This window comes from Mus caroli, chromosome 10 (assembly GCF_900094665.2).
Source record: "Mus caroli chromosome 10, CAROLI_EIJ_v1.1, whole genome shotgun sequence".
Taxonomy (NCBI): Eukaryota; Metazoa; Chordata; class Mammalia; order Rodentia; family Muridae; genus Mus; species Mus caroli.
The window spans coordinates 15,093,672-15,112,255 of NC_034579.1; the positions used below are offsets into that span (position 1 = coordinate 15,093,672).

General features: G+C 45.5%; 1 protein-coding gene and 1 long non-coding RNA gene across 3 annotated transcripts; one reads left to right on the top strand and one right to left on the bottom strand.

Moving 5' to 3' along the window:
- Window positions 1-2,080: 2,080 nt before the first annotated feature.
- Tnfaip3 (TNF alpha induced protein 3) lies at window positions 2,081-16,534 on the bottom strand. Of its 2 annotated transcripts, XM_021174103.1 has the most exons (9): window positions 16,283-16,534; window positions 12,624-12,933; window positions 9,295-9,485; window positions 8,348-8,495; window positions 8,029-8,199; window positions 6,711-6,891; window positions 5,612-6,489; window positions 4,746-4,927; window positions 2,081-4,183 (listed from the first exon to the last, which is right to left on the bottom strand). In XM_021174103.1, exons 2-9 carry the CDS (start codon window positions 12,916-12,918, stop codon window positions 3,899-3,901), a joined length of 2,331 nt encoding a protein of 776 aa, XP_021029762.1. In that variant the 5' UTR covers window positions 12,919-12,933; window positions 16,283-16,534; the 3' UTR covers window positions 2,081-3,898. The 2 variants fall into 2 exon arrangements, with proteins under 2 accessions (XP_021029762.1, XP_021029761.1); XM_021174102.2 differs by lacking the exon at window positions 16,283-16,534 and having other exon boundaries at window positions 12,624-13,255.
- LOC115032164 lies at window positions 9,345-13,332 on the top strand. Its single transcript, XR_003837820.1, has 3 exons — window positions 9,345-9,423; window positions 11,641-11,688; window positions 13,246-13,332. It is a non-coding gene; the product is annotated as an uncharacterized LOC115032164 (long non-coding RNA).
- Window positions 16,535-18,584: the final 2,050 nt, after the last annotated feature.

Sequence of the window (18,584 nt, forward strand, 5' to 3'; positions counted from 1 at the left end):
AAGAATGCTGATCTGAAGTAAAGACTGTAATGAATACAGAGGCACTTTCCACAACATCTGTTAATATTAGGTCAGATTCTTGTTGCTCTATCATAGGTCTTCATGATTGTCCTTGCTTTCATCATGCATATGCAGTGAAATGTCCATAAAAATCCAGAGGACAGGGTTCAAAATGCTTCCCTAAAGCTAGATGCACGGAAGTGCCTGAAAGCCCTCCACTAGGTACTGAGCTAGATGTGGCCATTCATCTGCACCCACTGCAATATTCTTTACAATAAAAGAACACATATGCTTCCCTGATATCTATGATCACTGAATAAATTTAGTCAAATCTGAGGAGAGTCTATGGACCGTTATTTCTGCTGGTCAGTTATAAAAATGGGTGAAAACCACCTGGGGCTTGAGATTGGCATGTAGTTCGGGGGCCTGGGCTCTGCACATCAGTAATCTGATGCTGTCTTTAGATGCTGTCATTACTGAGCTAGAGGAAGATACTGCAGAATTATGCTCTTGTTACCTGGTGGGGAGACAGTCCGACATTTTTGGACAATCACAGAATGCTGTGCTGTAAGAGGTAAGCAGAGGAAAATGTTAGTTTTTTTCGCCACTGGGTGACTTGGTAACTCTCCAACTCTGGTGGTTATCACATCCAGTCTAACTCTTCCTGCCTGACACGAGAGTTTCACAACAGTCTTTCTCCCTGCTGATTTCTTTCTGTCACTCTCTCTTGTTTCAGTTCTCTACCTCCTAAGTGCCCCAGCAGGAGTTGCCAGATAGCTTGAATGGCCCTTGGAGAGGTAGAGGGGGAGAGAGACTTTCCCACATACCCCTGGCTTCTGTGTCATTGATATTAAACCCAAGGACTGCTGGAGTGCTATGCACACTCCAGTGAAGTCTGCTTGACAGGCTGAGAGGCCTGGAAGCACTCACGAGGCAAAGAGTTTCACAGAAACTCACCTCCTGGAGCTTTGGTGTCCTCATTAACCCATATACTCATACCCTATTCCCGAGTTAGTCTGGTGTATGGATCCACATGCTCTCTTTTAGTATTATTATTATATATATATATTTTTACTTTTTTTAAATTAGGTATTTTCTTCATTTACATTTCCAATGCTATCCCAAGTGCCTTTTAAGATTGAATTCTGACATAGCTAAGCCTTCGTCAGTGTTCCAACGTCCTAGAAAGTTCTTGAGCTGACCATGGGCTTGGAATTCAGTAAGAATGTTGCCTATTCAGTGACATTCAGGATTGCTTCTGGTATTACACTATCACTTAGAATAAAAGCCAAGTCACTCCCATATACAGGAATTTACAATGGTTTAGGAAGTAGATTGGGCTGTGGTTTTAGAGTATTGCATTATTCATGAGATGGTTAGCTAGAGCAGAACTCCCTAATTAGAACCATGACTTGGGTGTGAAAGCCCTTGCCCTAGGAGTGTAAACACCTCACACCTGGCTTCTAAGACTATAGCTGACCTTAGATAGGGCTGACTTTGTCTCAGTTGTTTTATTGCCCAGTTCCTGCCAGTCTTTGTGTTTACATTCCTCTGTTTTGTGTAAGAGTCATTAAGCATCCTGTAACCTCATTTGTACCTTGCCGATGTGTCACCTAACTTCCCTATTTTCTTCTGTATAAAAAGTTTGATGCTCAATTTGACAAATTACATTCAGATTCTACACAATCTTGCATGTTGGTCTGTCTATCATTCGCCAACTCTTTGCCCACCTGTGACTAGAGACCCTTTCCACACAGACAAAGGGACCCAGAGGGTCTGAAGCACTGGAGTACATAGCCTTACTCTCATGCACTGATTATTTCGTGTGTGTGTGCATGTTCTTAGTGTGCACGAATGTGTCACCACATCTAGCTTGTATACAGGCAATGCAGATTAAACTCAGAGCCTAATGCTTGAGCAGCATGCAGCTATGGACTGAGCCATCTCTCCAACCCTGATTATTTTTCAGATGATATCATTCTTCCCATGGGTAAGAGGTTCACCCATGGCTCAATATACATCAAATTCTTCACACCTGAGCCTATCTTCTTCCAACACTCATTAACAGAAAACATCAGAATTTGTTCTTAAATAATTTATTTTTTTAATATTGACTTTTGTGAAGTTACAGTTCTTTAAAACAATCTGAAGTCCAAAAAAGATAGACCCTATCCTTTGAAAGACAACTGTGCAAATTTCACAAACTTTCTATAAGTATAAATAACTGTTTCACATTAACAATGAAAATCAATAAACATAAAATAATAGACTATTAACTTTGAAAGAACAAGATGAAAATGCTGCATTGTATTTGACATCTTTGGGAAAGAAGGACAAAGACATATGTCAGGGGAAAAGATAGGCCACAGATATGAAGAGAAAAGGCTATGCAGAGTTAGACATCACAAGTATCTTCAGGTGCTAGGCTAGACCCCAGATGTCAGCCTTTATCTCTGCAAAGCTGCATCTCCCTCCTAAAGCAAGTCCAAAGCACACAGAAAAGCTGTAAGCAGTGGCAGAAACTTCCTCGTCCTCACGGCTATTGGCTTTGCTTTCTCAGTGTTCCTATCCAGTACCCAAGGGCACAGCATTTACACAGTAGGCCAGGGTCATGAAAGGCCATGTAGTTGTGTCCCTTCCCACTGTCACTTCACTCCATCCCTATCTTTTCTTCAAAGAGGTAGGATACTTAGAAGCATATATGGAAGACAGACAATTTCTTCTTGCGCAGCCAGGGAGTCATAGGAAGCATCCGATTCTACAGGCTTATCCATGAAGCAACCCCTTCTTTCCTAGGGAGGTAACAAGGAGAGAGAAGACAGCCATCCCACCACACTCTGTGGCCAGGGACTAGCAGGCCCCCAGGACATGGTGGAAAGCAAATATGTTATCTCAAGAGAATACTGCAGAAGGAAATCTTCATTTAAATAACTTGGAAGTTCATAATAAATAAACCAGAATGAGGGCTCCCGTTAAGAAGGCAGCTTGTTGAATTCACATAACAAGCTGTATAGACAGGGGCAAGCTGACAACAACCAGAAAACAGGTTGTTCTTATTCAGTCTTCCTACTACCACTAGGAAACCATTTCAATATGTTAAATCCCTCATACATAATATAAGGGTATATTACATATGTACACACTCTGATACACACCCTCAGTTCAAAGTTATTCTCTTTGGAATGGGAGACAATGGCCAACACTGGCATGTCTTCCCACCAGACGTTCTGCTGTCTAGAAGGTGCATACAGTCGAGAGCAGCTTGGTTTGTCTCCATGTGAACATGTGTCTTTTCAGCAGCCGCGGGATCTGTGCTCAACTCTGCTTTCCCGCAGAACCTCGGGAGCCAAGTCGGCAGATAGGGAAGCCCACTGACCACAGATGTGCTCCACCTGCGTCCTGTTTTTCCCTGAGCTTCCTCTAGCATCTTGTGGAGGGCCTTGGTGCTCTGAGAATTCAGCTTTGGCTCTCTGAGAAAAGCTTCCGGCTGGCGGCAGTAGGATGGTTCCAGTCTCCATCCTACCTCCTCATACGCCTTTCTTCCTGTTGCCTGGCAGCCAAGCTCAGGAACTGCTGCCAGTCCTAGCACGCATTCCGTGTCTAAAGATCTCCACATCCTCCTGGTAGACGAGCAGCAACAGCTTCAGGCTGACCCTGACATCATGCACTGCCGGTAACCAGGCCTACTCTCAGCCCACCAGGGCAAAGTCTCGGTTACTAACCTGATGGTCATGGCCGTGACGAAGGAAGAGCTTATCTTGCTTACTTTGCTCAAAGACACTTGAAGCCACTGTCCCAGGGCCCACCCTTCCTGTGGCACTCAGGGGTCTGGACCACAGTACCACTCTGAATGGCAGTTTGAGGCTCCTTCTTGCTGGACCTGTCAATGTGTTCCCACTTAGCCATACATCTGCTTGAACTGGTAGCACTCATTGCAGTAACCGTTACACTTGGCATTGCCAAAGTGATCACAAGCAGGGGCCCGGCAGCGCTGTTTAGGGGGCTCTTCAGGAGTGGGCTCACCCCGGTGGGCCACAGAACCTACTCGTTGGCTTAGGTGCTGGCACTCCATACAGAGTTCCTCACTGCGACAGGCCAGGATGTTCTTGCAGGAGGCCCGGGCACATTTCTGCCTTGAGACTCCCTGTGTAGTTCGAGGCAAGTCTCTATGCTGGCTTGATCTCTGAATGGGAAAAACACAGAGAGAGAAAGGTGTCAGGAGACCAGAGGGATTTCAGATTAACAGGGTGGAATCTATAGAGGGTTTGATCTGCCTGAGGGAGAGAAGTATGTGTGTAACTGAAGACCCAAAGCTTCCCCCAATCCTAGCAGGAGCGGACCACCTGGTTCTGTCTGAGGGAATGTGATTGTTTGTTTGTTTGTTTGTTTGTTTGTTTTTCCCCCTGACTTGCCAGTAAATGGAAGCACCCTCGATGTTCAGGATTAAAAGACTGAGAAGTCTGCTTCTCCTTTAATTCTAACATGTCCCCGATCACCCTGGTTTTTGGGATGCTTACAGAGGGTTTCAGTCTATGGCTGACTGTATTAGCTTTTCAGAATAAATTCTAAATGTACTTAGGTCATGCAATGTATCCACCTCAGGAGTCAATAAAATGTGGTTGGTTTTTCCAGGCTCTCTTTCAGCAGATTTTTTTTAAGGGGCCCTTTTTCATAGGGAGACAGCCTGTCTGTCATAGATGAGGGACCTGGACCCTAGAGGGGTCAATCTCCACCAAATGTCTCACCAGTTGTTCTTCTGTTCTTCTTGCTTCATGGAATCTCTGGTTCTGAGCTTCGATGAAACACTTCTGACAGTACCCTTCAAACATGGTGCTTCCGAGTGTGCCGCACTCCCTGCCCAGGCACGGCACATTGTTCTGGAACCTGGGGGCTGGGGAACCAGCTTTCCCAGAGGCAGTAACAGACTCTACAAAAGAGGGGATGCTATTCAGTATCCCATCTGGGTTACGGTGCACACACAGACACAGAGGTTAGAGAAGAAATGGGTCCCAGCACAGATGAGCACAGCCTTAAATAGGTACTTGAGACCAAACTTACATCAGTAACTTTGGCGCTACTGATTTTTAACTTTGAACACAGATCACCGATCAGTCAAAGACCAAATAGCAGGCATTAACTATTTATCAGCCTTTCAGTGAGAGATCCCTAAGCCACAAACGTTTTTCTGATGTCTGTAGATAGTTCCTGTTCCTTGCTAGCCCTCTTTAGACCATCTTGCCAACGTTGCTGAAGTCTAAACTCTACATGGATGGCAGATACTTAATAGCCTTATTAAAACCAGCCTACAGTTTGGTGTGGCAGGACATGCCTAAAAATCCCAGCACTTGGGGCAGAAGCATACAGATTGCCAGGACTCTGAGGCCTCCCTGGGCTACATAATGGGTTTATTTCGGGCTAGTATGAATTTTATCTCTAGGACACTTTAAATTTAGAGCCCATGGTAACTAGAGTTGCTGCCTACTGCTTTCAGGTACAAAAGCAGACAGAAAGGTGCAGTGAGATGCAATTGCTCTGATTGCTGAGATAGGCTACTTTCCTGATGTTGCAGGCCCTTTCTAGACAGCAAGAGGCGATCTCTGATTTCACTCACGTTTATTTTCTCTGTATTCGATGAAACATAGAGTGCAAAAGCCCTTGTTTTCTGGAGTCCCAAAATACATGCAGCCAGCTTTCCTGCACTTGCTTGTCCCTGCTCTATCTCCTGGAGTCCGTGCAGCCTGGGAGAGGCAGCCAGAAGGAGAGACATTTCCAGTCCGGTGGCAAGAGTGTGGGGCGAGACTTTGGATGAGTTGTGAGGGGTCAGACTTGGAGCGTTGGTGACAGGAGGCAGGGATACTGGAAGTGAGGCTGGAGCTGGGCTCTGCTGTAGTCCTTTTGAAACAGGTACTGCAGATGCCATTAAAGGTCCGGGTGACATCCTGAAGACAGGCTTGGCACTTTCCAGGGTCTGCGGTGTGGCTGGCATTAATCTGCCGGGCGTTGTGGCAACGCTCACAGAATCCATTATGCTGCACATTCAATGTAAAAGGGCACCCAGGACTCCTGCACTTCATTGCAGTGGTTTCACTGAAGAGAAAAAGGCTGGGTGCTGTGGGTGGGGCCGAATGAGGTCCTCCAGCGGTTTCCTCAGGGCTCCAGTTTGAGGAGCCAAGTCCCACGCCTGGGAGTCCTTCAGGGCCCAGCTTCGAGTTCAGCTTTGGGAGTTTGCTCTGATTCTTTTGGCACCTCTCTGAGCATTCGTGGCATAAAGGCTGAGTGTTCACGGACATGAAGAAAGGACAGTTGGGTGTCTCACATTTTATATCCATGAGTGATAGCTGGGGTGTGGAAGGCTCCAAAGGATTCTGCGCATGTGCCACTCTCCTGGCCTGATCGCTGTTCTCCTGCCATTTCTTGTATTCGTGCTGAACAAGCTCAAAGTAATCATCTACCAAATTTATTTCTTTGGGTAAGTTAGCTTCATCCAATCTAGAGAACAAAGAGGAAAATGAGTGACCCCAAATAACACAAGACCTTTTATCACTAGCTCCTAGAACCCATTTCCACAGTGCAGTCGTGGCAATAACTTCATAACCAAGCACGAAAATGCAGGCTTATGACAGGACACATCCAGTGCGCTCGTGAGAGGCACTTCCTGTCACCATGAGAGGTCCTCCAGTCAGGAAGACAAATCAAAGGAGCCTGCTTACTTTGCAGCATTGATCAGGTGAGTCGTGCCGTGGTCCCAGCCTTGCACAGGGATCTCCATCACTATCAAGTACTCCTTTAGAAGCTTTTCCTTCATCTCGTTCTCAGGATCTGTCAAGAAGTGAACTTTTAAGTCTTCAAACCTACCCCGCTCTCTGTTAACAAGTGGAACAGCTCGAAGTTCTGAAGCGGGGAAAAAAAAAAGAAGAATGTGTGAGTAAAACGTTATCCTGCTAAATGATGGAGCAGGTACGGTCATATAATGATTCTAACTTAAAGATACAAAAGGCATGTAAAGAGTAGGAAAGCATCCTGCTGCCTCCCACCCCCATCTTTCAACATCGTCTGCCTTTTAATTTCATCATGCCTTTTACACTTTAAAAAAAAATCTAGATTCCATATATGAGACAAAAATATGTTGTTTTTCTGAGTCTGTATTATTTGTTTAATATAATTATCTCCTGCTCTATCTTTTTTTTCTGCAAATGACAAAATTCTCTTTTTCCTTATGGATGAATAAAACTCCATTGTGTATATGTATCATGGATGCATCTTCGTCCATCCATCTGTTGATGGTCTCCTAAGCTGATTCTGTAACCACAGCAAAGAGACAGTAGATTTGAAGTGGTTAAATTCTCATGCCTCCCAGTGTGACCTGAGTTAGAATCTCGACTTTGTCAATGTCAAGCTAGGCATGTCATTTAACCCTTCTGAGTTTCCATGGCCTCATCAATAAAATAAGACAACTCCTGTCAACATCTCAGAAGGACACCATGAGAGTGGAATGAAACAATGCTGCCTAGTGCCCTAGCATAGGGCTCACTCTACACTAAGGTATTATAATAACAGCTAAACATCTACCCGCTCTGTGCCAAACATGGTACTGAGGCTCTGTGCACCTTAATTGGGTCATGTCGTAACAGGGGTGGGAGTATGCACACATGACTGTCCAACCTATGTCTACGATGTTGAATGCACTTCCTAAGTCACACCAAAGAAGATAAGGGGATAGTGTGTTCCCTGCGATTGCAGTACTGTGCCAGACACATTTGACTCTAATCTGAAAATCTCAAATCCAAATCTCAAATCTGACTTGACTTGGGAGCATTTAGATTTCTGATTAGGGATGCTGATATGGTCAAGACTCTGAAACCTAAAATGACATTGATTCCAAGCACCTCATAGAAGGGACATTTAATCCTCCATGACTGATGACAAGATAATGAACTTAAACAAAACAATGTCAACTGAGAACAAAAAAGCAAGGCCCGGAACTCCAAGATCCATCAGGGTCATGAATAGGAACTGATGTTTTCTTACCAGGTCCACTGTCCTTCAGGGTCACCAGGGGTACAAAGTGCTGGCTGTCATAGCCTAGGACGATGGGATATCTGTAACACTCCTGGGCAGGCCAGTGAAGAGGCAGATAAATCCCACCCACTTTCAAAGGAGCAAAATTGGAACCGGATTCCAAACTTCTTAGCATTTTGTCTGTTGATGGAAAGAGACAACAAGATGAGACCCCAGGTGATTTTTGTGGTGCTCCCTCCACTGAAGGCTGACAGCTGCAGGGGGACTCAGTTTCTCCTCAGAGCTGAAACCCACCTGGGGAACCTAGAAACTCTCTGAGGCACCTCACCTGAAATGACAATGACGGGTCTTCTGAGGATGTTGCTGAGGACAAATATGTGGATTTCTTCCAGGGAATTGTACTGAAGTCCACTTCGGGCTGCAGGTGTGTCTGCTGATGCCATTTTGACCAAGTTGTCCCATTCGTCATTCCAGTTCTAAGGGGAGAGAACATAGGAGGAATGGATTAACAAGTCACTCAGAGGCCGCTCACTCGGCATCTGTCTGCTGTAGAAACTCCATCCACGCTTCTTCATCGAAAGACTCATCCAAATGTTCATTCTCCACCCCAATTTTGGTTTGGTTCCTTTACTTTTCTCCACTGCTGGGCAAGCTCAGAACGGATGGGAGATACAGACAGCATTTGCTTTCATAAACCCCCCCACTGGGGGTGCTGAGGCTAGCTCAGTTGGAAGAGTGCTTGCCTAACAGGCATGCTCTTGGGTTTGATCCCCTACCTAAAATCACACGGCGATGCATGCCTGCAATCCCAGCGCTGTGGTGGTAGAGGCAGAAAGATAATTTTCTGCTACATAGCAAGTTCAAAGCCAGCCTGAGCTACATGATACCCTAGCTCAAAAACAAACAGAACATCCACAACCCTGAAGCTCTGCTTCCATTGTTTCAGAACCATTCCCAGCTTGTGGCTGAAGATTATGAGGTACATTCTCCCCAGTATTGGTTGGCTCAGCTAAGCCAGGAAACTCTGGGAAGTTCTCAAGAGAAGGTTGGAAGACAAAGAAATCTGGTCAGGAATCTACTGTCCAGATTTAGCTCAGAGAGTGGTTAAAGCCTGGGTTAAACCCACAGAAGGTTCTTGGTGTTTTCCACTGAGTGGGCAATGCTTAAGTCGACTCATATGACTTAGTAAGTCATATGTTCCTCAGGGAACAGGGACTGGCCGAGAGTAGCCTTTGTCCACCACAGATAGGACTGTCCCACAAAAGCAAAACATACCCGAGTGTCGTAGCAAAGTCCTGTTTCCACAAATTCCTGAGATTTCAGGGATTCCAGCTGCCAGCGGAATTTAAAGTTCCGAGTGTCTGTCTCCTTAAGGGTGCTGCAGAGGGCCTTCCTCAGGACCAGGTCAGTATCCTGAACACCCCACATGTACTGACAAGCTGCATGCATGAGGCAGTTTCCATCACCTGAGGACAGAAGGAGCTGTGAGGAGCAAGGTTAAGCAGCCCAAAGCAAATGCCCTTCCAAGGTTGTCAGGAGACACTAAGACCATTGCTGGGGACTGTAAGGTTGATTTTTAACCCGCTGATAACATCCTATCAGGAAGCTTTTCCTTCTTCTGTGTACTGCCTGGTGCCAGCCGTGGGAGGTGCCAGCCAGCCTCCACTGAAGCATGGCTCTGCACCTAACTGGTCTGTATGATATGGGAACATCTCTGAAAGTCTTTTCTGGTCTACTTCGTGGGATGAGGGCACCAGCTTATGAACACTACAGTCCTCTCTTCCTGGTAATCTTCGGTTTGCTGGCTAAGGCCTTGATACCACTATTCTCTAGTTCTACGGAAGGTTTTCCGTCCAAGGCAGTATATACACCAGGAAACCACTGTGGCTCGGCCTACTTGATAGGGCTGGTCTGGCTATGACTCAGTGGTACATGACTTGCCCATTCCACTTTAGCTGTGGGGACCTGGGATTTTCCTCTCCTAGCTTAGAAAGTAGGAATGACAGTACCAAATAATGCAGGCCCTGCCCCAGCCTCCAGTGCATTCTGAGGAATCTCAGGCCAGGGCTCTCTACCAGTGAGGTACATCTAGTCCCAGACTGCATTCCTTTTCATGCCTCAAAGAGTAAACATTTGGGGAAATCATTTAGTATAAAACTAGTATGTTCTTCATTCTCGTTTGGAAAGTATTACATAATTTTAATTTTTAAAACGTTTAAAGTGTGTGTGTGTGTGTGTGTATTTATTCAGTCAGTAAGGCAATAAAATTATTTGAAATTCCATCAAATTCTAAATATAGTAAACAACATGTCAAAACCACATTCAGGGCCACTGCTCCTTCATCGTGCATGCTTCAAACAGTTTCCCAAACTAATGAACAGAAAAGATCACTAGAGCCTAGTGTCTAGGCCGATGTGTGGCAAGGGCTACATTCTGTTGAAATTTCCCCTTTGCAAAATCTAGAGCAAAGATAAGGCTATTTTTTTTTCTCTTCTTCTTCTTGGGCTTACTTTCAGTTCTTTATTGAGATGCACCAGTATAAAATTCCCTAAGTAACATGTGGAATTCCCCAGTGCGAAGATATTTGACTAGCAATTGAGCAACAGTTGTTGTACGTTTTGTTCTGGTGTGTAGACATTTAAACTGTGAACTGCACCCTGGACTTTCCAAGTGGGTGTGGTCAGGCTGAGCTGGAACGGGCTACTCACTATACAAGTGAAATTGCCGCGGCCAATAGACGCTGGAATTTTCATGAAGTTTCAATTTTATGCCACCTACTCCCTTCCTCGTTCCCCACAGTCTCAGATCCTCAAATGCAGACTTGTGAATCACCCCCTCCCCAAACAGACCTGCCTTTGAAGAAAGCCTCCTGGAGGGGAGGGGTTTTTAAAAGGAAAAAAAAAGATGCTAATAATAATCAAGTGGGAAGAAAGCCACTTGTTTCCCCCCACCCCTCCCCCTTAAAAAATACTTTCTTTCTTTTTCATAACTTTTCTTCAAAGTGGAGAAATTAGGATTCCTTGGCCCAACACATTGTTACCAAAATACCTTTGGTTTTGTAGTGTGAATCCTTGCTGATTCAAAGGCAAAGGAAATGTTTAGCATTTACATTGCATTTTCTTTCTACAGGAAATTAGTATTTCCTCTGTTAAGGAAATACTATATAATATCTGCTAATTCTATGAGTGGCAAATAAAATAAAGCTTTTCTTCTCTCTACCCCATTTCTAATTCTCTCAGCTCCATCTCTCCTTTTGTAACAAAATGGGACGTGGTAAAACCCACAAACTGTCAGGTCTATAAGCCCCTTGATGACAAGTTAATATGATTATCTACTTCTAGGCATCACTTGACTTAATGCCAAGAACAATGCAGAGTCACTGTCTCCAGCTTTTTCTCTACTCTAAGAGTCTAAGCTTCATAAATATAGGGGGGATGTAGCGAGATATATAAGAGTCCCCGGAATCAAAACAAACAAAACCCCACATCCACCCATCACTAAGTTACTCAAGTCAAGAGCAGTCGAAGTTAATGTACCAATTAAGTTATTAAGCTAACGTTCCCAGCACCATCACTGCCAACAGAATTTTCTACTCTTGAATGTATTTTTTTTGCTCCACAGAATGCAGTCACTGATACAAGAATATGTCACTGTGCTCGTACCTACACGGTAAGTATTCCATTGATCGCACGTGCTCTCCTTTCTTATAATAATAAATGTCAACATTGTGAAGGCAGAATTCTGTAACTGCATGAGACAATACCATTGGATGTTTCTGCCAATATCCTTACTCACAGGACATGGCTTTAAAAAATTGAAATAGGAAATAGTCACCAGTGGTAAAGTTCTTTCTGTAAAGAAGGCAGAATCTGGCTGTTTGAGACAACAGGTGTAGGTACCTCTTAATGACAACATAATCATCTGCTTCTCTACTTCACTTGACTTGATTTGCCAAGAACAGTGCAGAAAAGCTGTGTCTCATTTGCTGAGGCAACAGAACCTAGGTAAGGGAGGCAGAAACAAAAGCATCGCCTGTCCTTAACATCACTTGTTTTTAATCTAGAAAATTCCATCCACCCAGGAAGAGCATTTTCCTAATGACAGTGGCAAACAACTGTGATTCTGCTTTTCAGTATGCTACTTTCCTTCTGAACTTAAAACCTTTTAAATCCTTTCCATTCTGGCCAGTGAAGGGCAAGTTATAGATGATTCAACCAACGTAGGCATTAGGAAGATTAATCCCCCAACTGGGGCATAGGGTTTAGAAATGCATCCTACAAGCCTTCGTGCCCTCTGTACCCTAACACAAACGTACTTAGAAAACACCTTAAAATCAAATTTCCAACAGCTGGCTGCAGCGGTGCATACCTGCTGACCCAGCACCCAATGATGGGAGCAGAAAGATCACAAGTTCAAAAACAGCCTGGACTACACAATGAAATCCTGCCTCAATACAATAGCAGACTCATCAGACACATTTACAACTGTCATTCATTCCTTAAGAGAGTTTCCATAGGCACCTGTCTAATGCCATTTAAAAAGCATCACCAAGAGCAATCTCTCTGGTTAATACGAGGGTACTGGAGGAAAAGAGCAAGCCTTACCATTGGTTTTCAGAGCCACGAGCTTCCTGACTTCACGACACCAGTTGAGCTTCTTCTGGCTTTCCAGGGAAGCCTGGACACTTCTGTCAATAAGTGCTTTGTGGATGATCTCTCGGAACTGTGGGCAAAACTGACATGTTCTGAACATCTCCAGCGTGTATCGGTGCATGGTTTTAAAGTGATAGGTGATCCCATTGGTAGGTTTGAAAATGTCTTCTGGGGTTCTCTCTCGTATCTTCACAGCTTTCCGCATATTGCTCAAATACAAAGCCTGAGGAAGAAGTTGTTCAGCCATGGTCCTCGACAAGGCCTGAAGAGGAAGGGGTAAAGCCCATTCCGTTAGGCTGCCTTTAACACTGCTCCCATATACCTGCCGGCAGGAAACCCCAGTATTTGATCTTGTCATTACTCTAATCTGTAGGTAAAAGATCTTAGTCACCTCTACTCCCAGGATACTAGCTGGCCCTGAAGATTAACTCACACTGGACTGTTTTAAGTTACATCACTTTTAAAGATTAGTCTAAACAAGAGAAGGAAGGCGGAGCGTGGGTACTGAGGAGGAGGGGAATAACCCAAGTTTTCAGTAACGTTTGTCAGTGATCCAAGTTTGTCTCTCTCTCAGCGACAGGTACTGCTCCACAAAGCCAACCTCACATCTCTCTGATGTCACTCAGCAGAGTCCAGAGTCTAGACTGTCATTGAAGACCACCACCATTCAATCCTCGCTTTTGACTCACATCTAGATCCAGGTCATTCGAACATCCCCTTCTTGATGCTACAAAGGCAGCAAATAGTTTTTGGAAATCCCATGTGGCATCTAGCTGCTGCTTGGTACTTCCTCTTTCTTATTGGCCCCAAAGAAATGTATAAATACTTGGTTCAGAGAGCTTAGGATATTTGTAAAGAGTCAACACCAACTTGTTTTATAACCAACAATAAAATAAACCTTAGGTGCTTTGCAATTTTAAAAACAAATAAATGGCAGCTGTATTTCAGAACCTTGCCACTGAACTTCATAACATGAGACAAATGGACAGACTGATAATAAGGTATATCACACCTCTCAGAAAAAAATAACAGACATCAGAGAGCCCTGTGATTTCAACTCAAGTAGACCGACATTTATTGCTGTCCTTCCAGGTCCCAATGCTCAGAGGCACCCCTCCCCCTTCCTTTACCCTAAAAGATCAAACACAATCAAAGGTGGAAGAAATGAAATTAGGAAGCAAATAGGAAGCATTTGAGTGGGGTACCACTCAGGACGAAGAGTGGCCATATGGCCACCCAAGCCAGTTATGCAAGAATGTGGACTGATGATGCATATGGACATCTTTCCCGTGTGGGTCAATGCTGAGTCAGTTCTGCTTCACTGTTCCATGGACCCTCACAGAGCACTTGGCTACACATCCTAATTTCCTAGAAGACAGCAATGATTTAGAGCACCTAGGAAGGTTCTCAGTAAAACTTAATGCCATTTGGGCACCTTGCTATCCTCCAAGGCGAACTCACCAGGTAAAAATGGTGTTAATACTATGCAAGAGGGAGAAGAAATCTAGAGATTAGAGAAGACACTCTTCAGTGGGTCTGGGTTCTCTTAAGCCTGACACAGTAGTATACATTCTCTTGTTCCCTGCTTGAAAGGGAGAGGCTGCTATTGGGAATTTACATTGGAATGCTGAAGCCGGGAGTTATTCTCTGTGTCTGATGACAGTTTTTTCCTTGCAACTAGAATTAGGCAGGAACATAGAATGAGACAAAACTACCACACATGAATTTCCTTGGTCATGTAGCAGTGGTCTCTCTCACAATGTCATTACTCCATCCATCCGTAAATAAATGAATTCATGCAACCAGCAATGCCAGACCACCTATTTAAGGCCCACCCTTGTGCTTGATGCTATAGTGAAAAATGTATGACCTCACTCCCAGCCTTGATAGGAATGACACAACCACTGCAGCTAAGGCAATGAAGGTAAGACCCATCTCAGGTCCAGCAAACATAGGACGTAGCTTTTCCTGGAAGCCAAACCTTCCTATTTCCTATCTCAATCCTCTGTTAGTTTCCTGACAGCAACCCTGAGGCACAGCATTTGCTGTTTTCAGAAACACACAAGAGGTTTTAGATCCGTGAGTTGCACCTTGTTCTATTTTCATGACTATTTTATTTCACTCTCCTGGACTTCAAGAACTTTTAGCATAGATCTAAAATAAATGTGGTGGGGGCTCTAAACCATATATAAAACATGCAAATGTCAATGTCTGCTAGCCCACTATTACCCCATTCATAGACTCTCACTTGCACTGCCTGTTTAAAACAGAGCTTAAACCTCTGCCCAAGTTTCCAGTTCTTGGATTTCCCCACATTTAGAGAATAAATTTTCCTGACATATTATTGTAATGTTTTATGGGTAAAAAAAATTACAACATTACCCTTAACTTTTAAAAATATATTTGTTACCTCACTGCCTTACAGATAAATTTCCCAATTTTTGTCACAGGATCAATAAGATTCTATAGAACTTACTCATCAAAGTCTTTCCCCCAGTTTTATTTTTCCACTCTAAACAGACTTTTTTTTTTTTTTTTTTTTTTTTTTTTGGTCTGCAATGTGGAAACTTATGTATTATTTATCAACAGATACCTCGGGCAACTGTTGGGAAGTACCCCCTCCAGCAAAGCAAAGCAAAACAAAACAAAACCATACAAAGAACTGCAAAAGATCCAAGTAGCATCTCTGACAATAAGAATGGAGACCTGATCAGTTGCTCAATAATCTGGGACATCAGTGTATGGAAGGCTAACTAACTGTGATCAGTTCTCCAAACGGTGCCCCCACTTGACCAGACTAGCTTTCCAAAGAAAGACCAGAGACCAGGAGAAAACAAAGCATGCTCCAAAAAGAGTTCTTAATACCTCAGCTTTCCTGAGAGGCCAGGTGGCAGGATGTGGGACAACGGACCCGGACTGACAACACACTATCTCAGTGTGGAGTCGGGGCTGCAGCAGAGTCTTACATACCACCTAAAGTGGAGTCCCCAACAAGCAGGCCAGAGAATCAATCATTTCTGCATGCATACTCTTCTTAAACCCTGGCAACTAGAGACCCAGTGGCAATCTCAAAGCACGCCCCTCCCCTCCACCTCCCGCCCCGCAACCCTCCTCCCAACGATCACTGAAAGGTTAGCTGACCGAAATCTCCAAGATGGATTTGGTGGCCTCTGAGAAACCCATCCCCTGTTGAGCCAGTTGTGCACAATATGGGAAGAAAGCCCAACGCGGTTCTGCAAGGTCTACGTGCCTATGAACACGCTGCACTTGATTTCCATGGTGTGTGTGTGTGGGGGGTGGGGGGTGTCACCCACGACCACAGGACCTAGGAACCCGAGAGGTGACTGACTATTCATCAGCCAGCTGCAGCTCCTGTCACCCTGCAGGATCGAAAAGGAATAGCTAGCTAACTAGTCGGCTGAAGAAACTTCGGGCTGTCAACCTAGAAACACCTGGCACCGGGACCTCAACTCTGGCCAACAATACCCCAACTCCAGGATCCCTGCAAAGCTGGCCGTGCACCCCGAATCTGGCTGGCAGTGCACCCCACTGGCCGAGGACCCCCGCATTCTGCCAGCCGTGCACCCCGCAGCCGGAGGAGCATCGCTCACCTCTTGGGGCCGCGCGGAGCCCTCGCAGAGCGCAAGTGGCCAGCCGGCCGTCACTGGCGCGCGCCGCAGCCTGGGGTCGTGGTCCGGGTCGTAGTGGGGGTCGGGCCGAGGCGGAGCCCCATGGACGCCCGATCGGGCTCGCTGGCTGAGGGGGTGAGCACGTCTTTCGGCGGCCTGGCTCACCGCTCCGCCTCCGGCTCCGAAGGCTACAGACTGGGCAGTTCCCTTTTTTTGCCTTTCAGTTGTATGCTCGCCAACCACAGGGGATTTCCGAGGGAAATTCCTCCGGTCACGTGACCCGCGTGCCGCGCCGCCGACCGGCAGAGGGCGCTCTAGGCCGTCCCCGCCCCGCCCGGAGAAACTCCTAGGTCCCGCCCCGGGGTGTCCCCGCGTGAGTCACCTGGGCATTTCGGAAGCTGCCTTCCACGTCACATCCATGTGGAAATCGCGGTTATGGGAACTGGAAATGCAATAGGTTCTTTTTTATAGCTTCTTTTCTGAAGAAAATCAGCTGTGAAAAGGAAGGGAAATTAGAAAGAAAACCCAAAAAAACCACCCAGACACACAGGACCTCAGGCTTGAAGCTGGCTTTGAAGTCTGGGCTGTGCACGTGATGAGCACTTCAGAAAGAGCCCTCCGCAGGGTCCCGCAGGGAATTGAGAGAAAAGGCGGCAGGGTTCTCCAAGCCATGTGTCAGCTTCAGGTTGGATGCAGTGCAGTGAGATCAGACCCCAATGGTCCTGCAGTTTTTGAGTTACAGAGGGCAAGGTCAATTCCAGAGAGAATTAGATTCGCCTCCCCAACCCCCACTCCTACACACCCTCCATTTCTCCTTTATTTCCCTGTTCCAAGGAACGTTTTAAAGTTTAGAAATTGCTTCAAGTTTATTGCTGGCTTTCCCCGATCCTTCTACAGTTGTTTTCTTAAGTATTGTTTGGCTGGCCTGAGAATTAGCTCGCCCCAAGAAGCCAAGGGAGGATAGCCTTCCACATTGCCCTGATCCCCGACTTGCCTTTCTTGAGAGAGGAGAAAACTTCGCTTCACTTAGACAGGGCTTGAGCTCTGCAGAAAGAAGCGAAAATGCTTTTACCTTTCTGGAGAAAGTGGAGTGTGTAATGGGGGTGGGGTGGGGGAGATACTCTCTGCAGAGTTACACACTAGAAACTGGGGTGGCTTCATTGGGTGGCCAGGAAGAGCCACTCTGAAGGTGACATTGAAACTCCGTGACAAAGAAACCTCCAGGCAGACTAGAGATAAGACCTCAAGGGTCAGCCACATTTGATACATCAAGGGGCTGAGCAGAGCTCTCTGGGTGGTGGGCTGGGGCTAGGGTGCAGGGTGTGAGGCTCTTCCCGGAAAGGAGCCCGGATCTGTTTGAGGGACCACGGGAGGTCTGCGGAGTGACCTGATGTTATTTTAAATAGTGTTTAGTATAATTAATTTACTGCGTGTGTGTGGGGGGGCGGGGGTATGAGAGTATGTGTATCTCTAGGGTCCCCTGGCAAGATTCCTAGAAAATAGCGCAAACCAGATAGAAATACTCCGTGCCACTGGGACTTCAGATGTGTTTGCCACGTTGCCAGACTGTATATAGTCCGTTTGAACTAGAAACATGTGCTTCTTTCCCCAGTAGTGACTGGGCTAGAGGACAGCATTTTTTATTTGTAATGAGAGGCTTGAAGCAAGAGTACCGGCTATTATTACCCCAGGAACGGTCTAATGGCTATTACCCCAGCCCCACTTCCCCCTATACAGATCCTTCCCTGCTCCGTTTCTATTTAAAACCTGCTAGTATTTGCCTTCTTCTTTACAGATGTTTTCCGCTTCGGACACTTAAACAGTGTAGCAATTTAAAATGACATTCCTGACGTATTAATTACAGGCTCACATAAGGTTTTATGTGAAGTTTAGAAAGCTTAAGTGCAGGCCCACAGTCTACACAGTCTTGCTCCAAAGCCCACATGAGAGGGCCTAGGAATTCCTTTGACAAACACAGCAACTAGCCACAATAGATGCAGGCTCCACCCTCAGGAAACCTCCCAGGCACACGGAGGTGATAAAAGATGCAGGATAGAAAAGCACACACCACACAGAGAATATTAATCTTCAGACCACAACAGAACCAGACTCTCTGTCATCTCAGACAGTTCCTCAACGAACCCAGCAGCTTCCATGTGCCCATTCTGGCTCCTGTTTGGCTTCTAGGTTTGCTGAGCTGGGAATTCAATAAAGAAGAATAACAAACCAGGAAGACCAAGTTCAAACCTGCCATTCTCACTGTCCCCACAGAACTGCTTTGCCA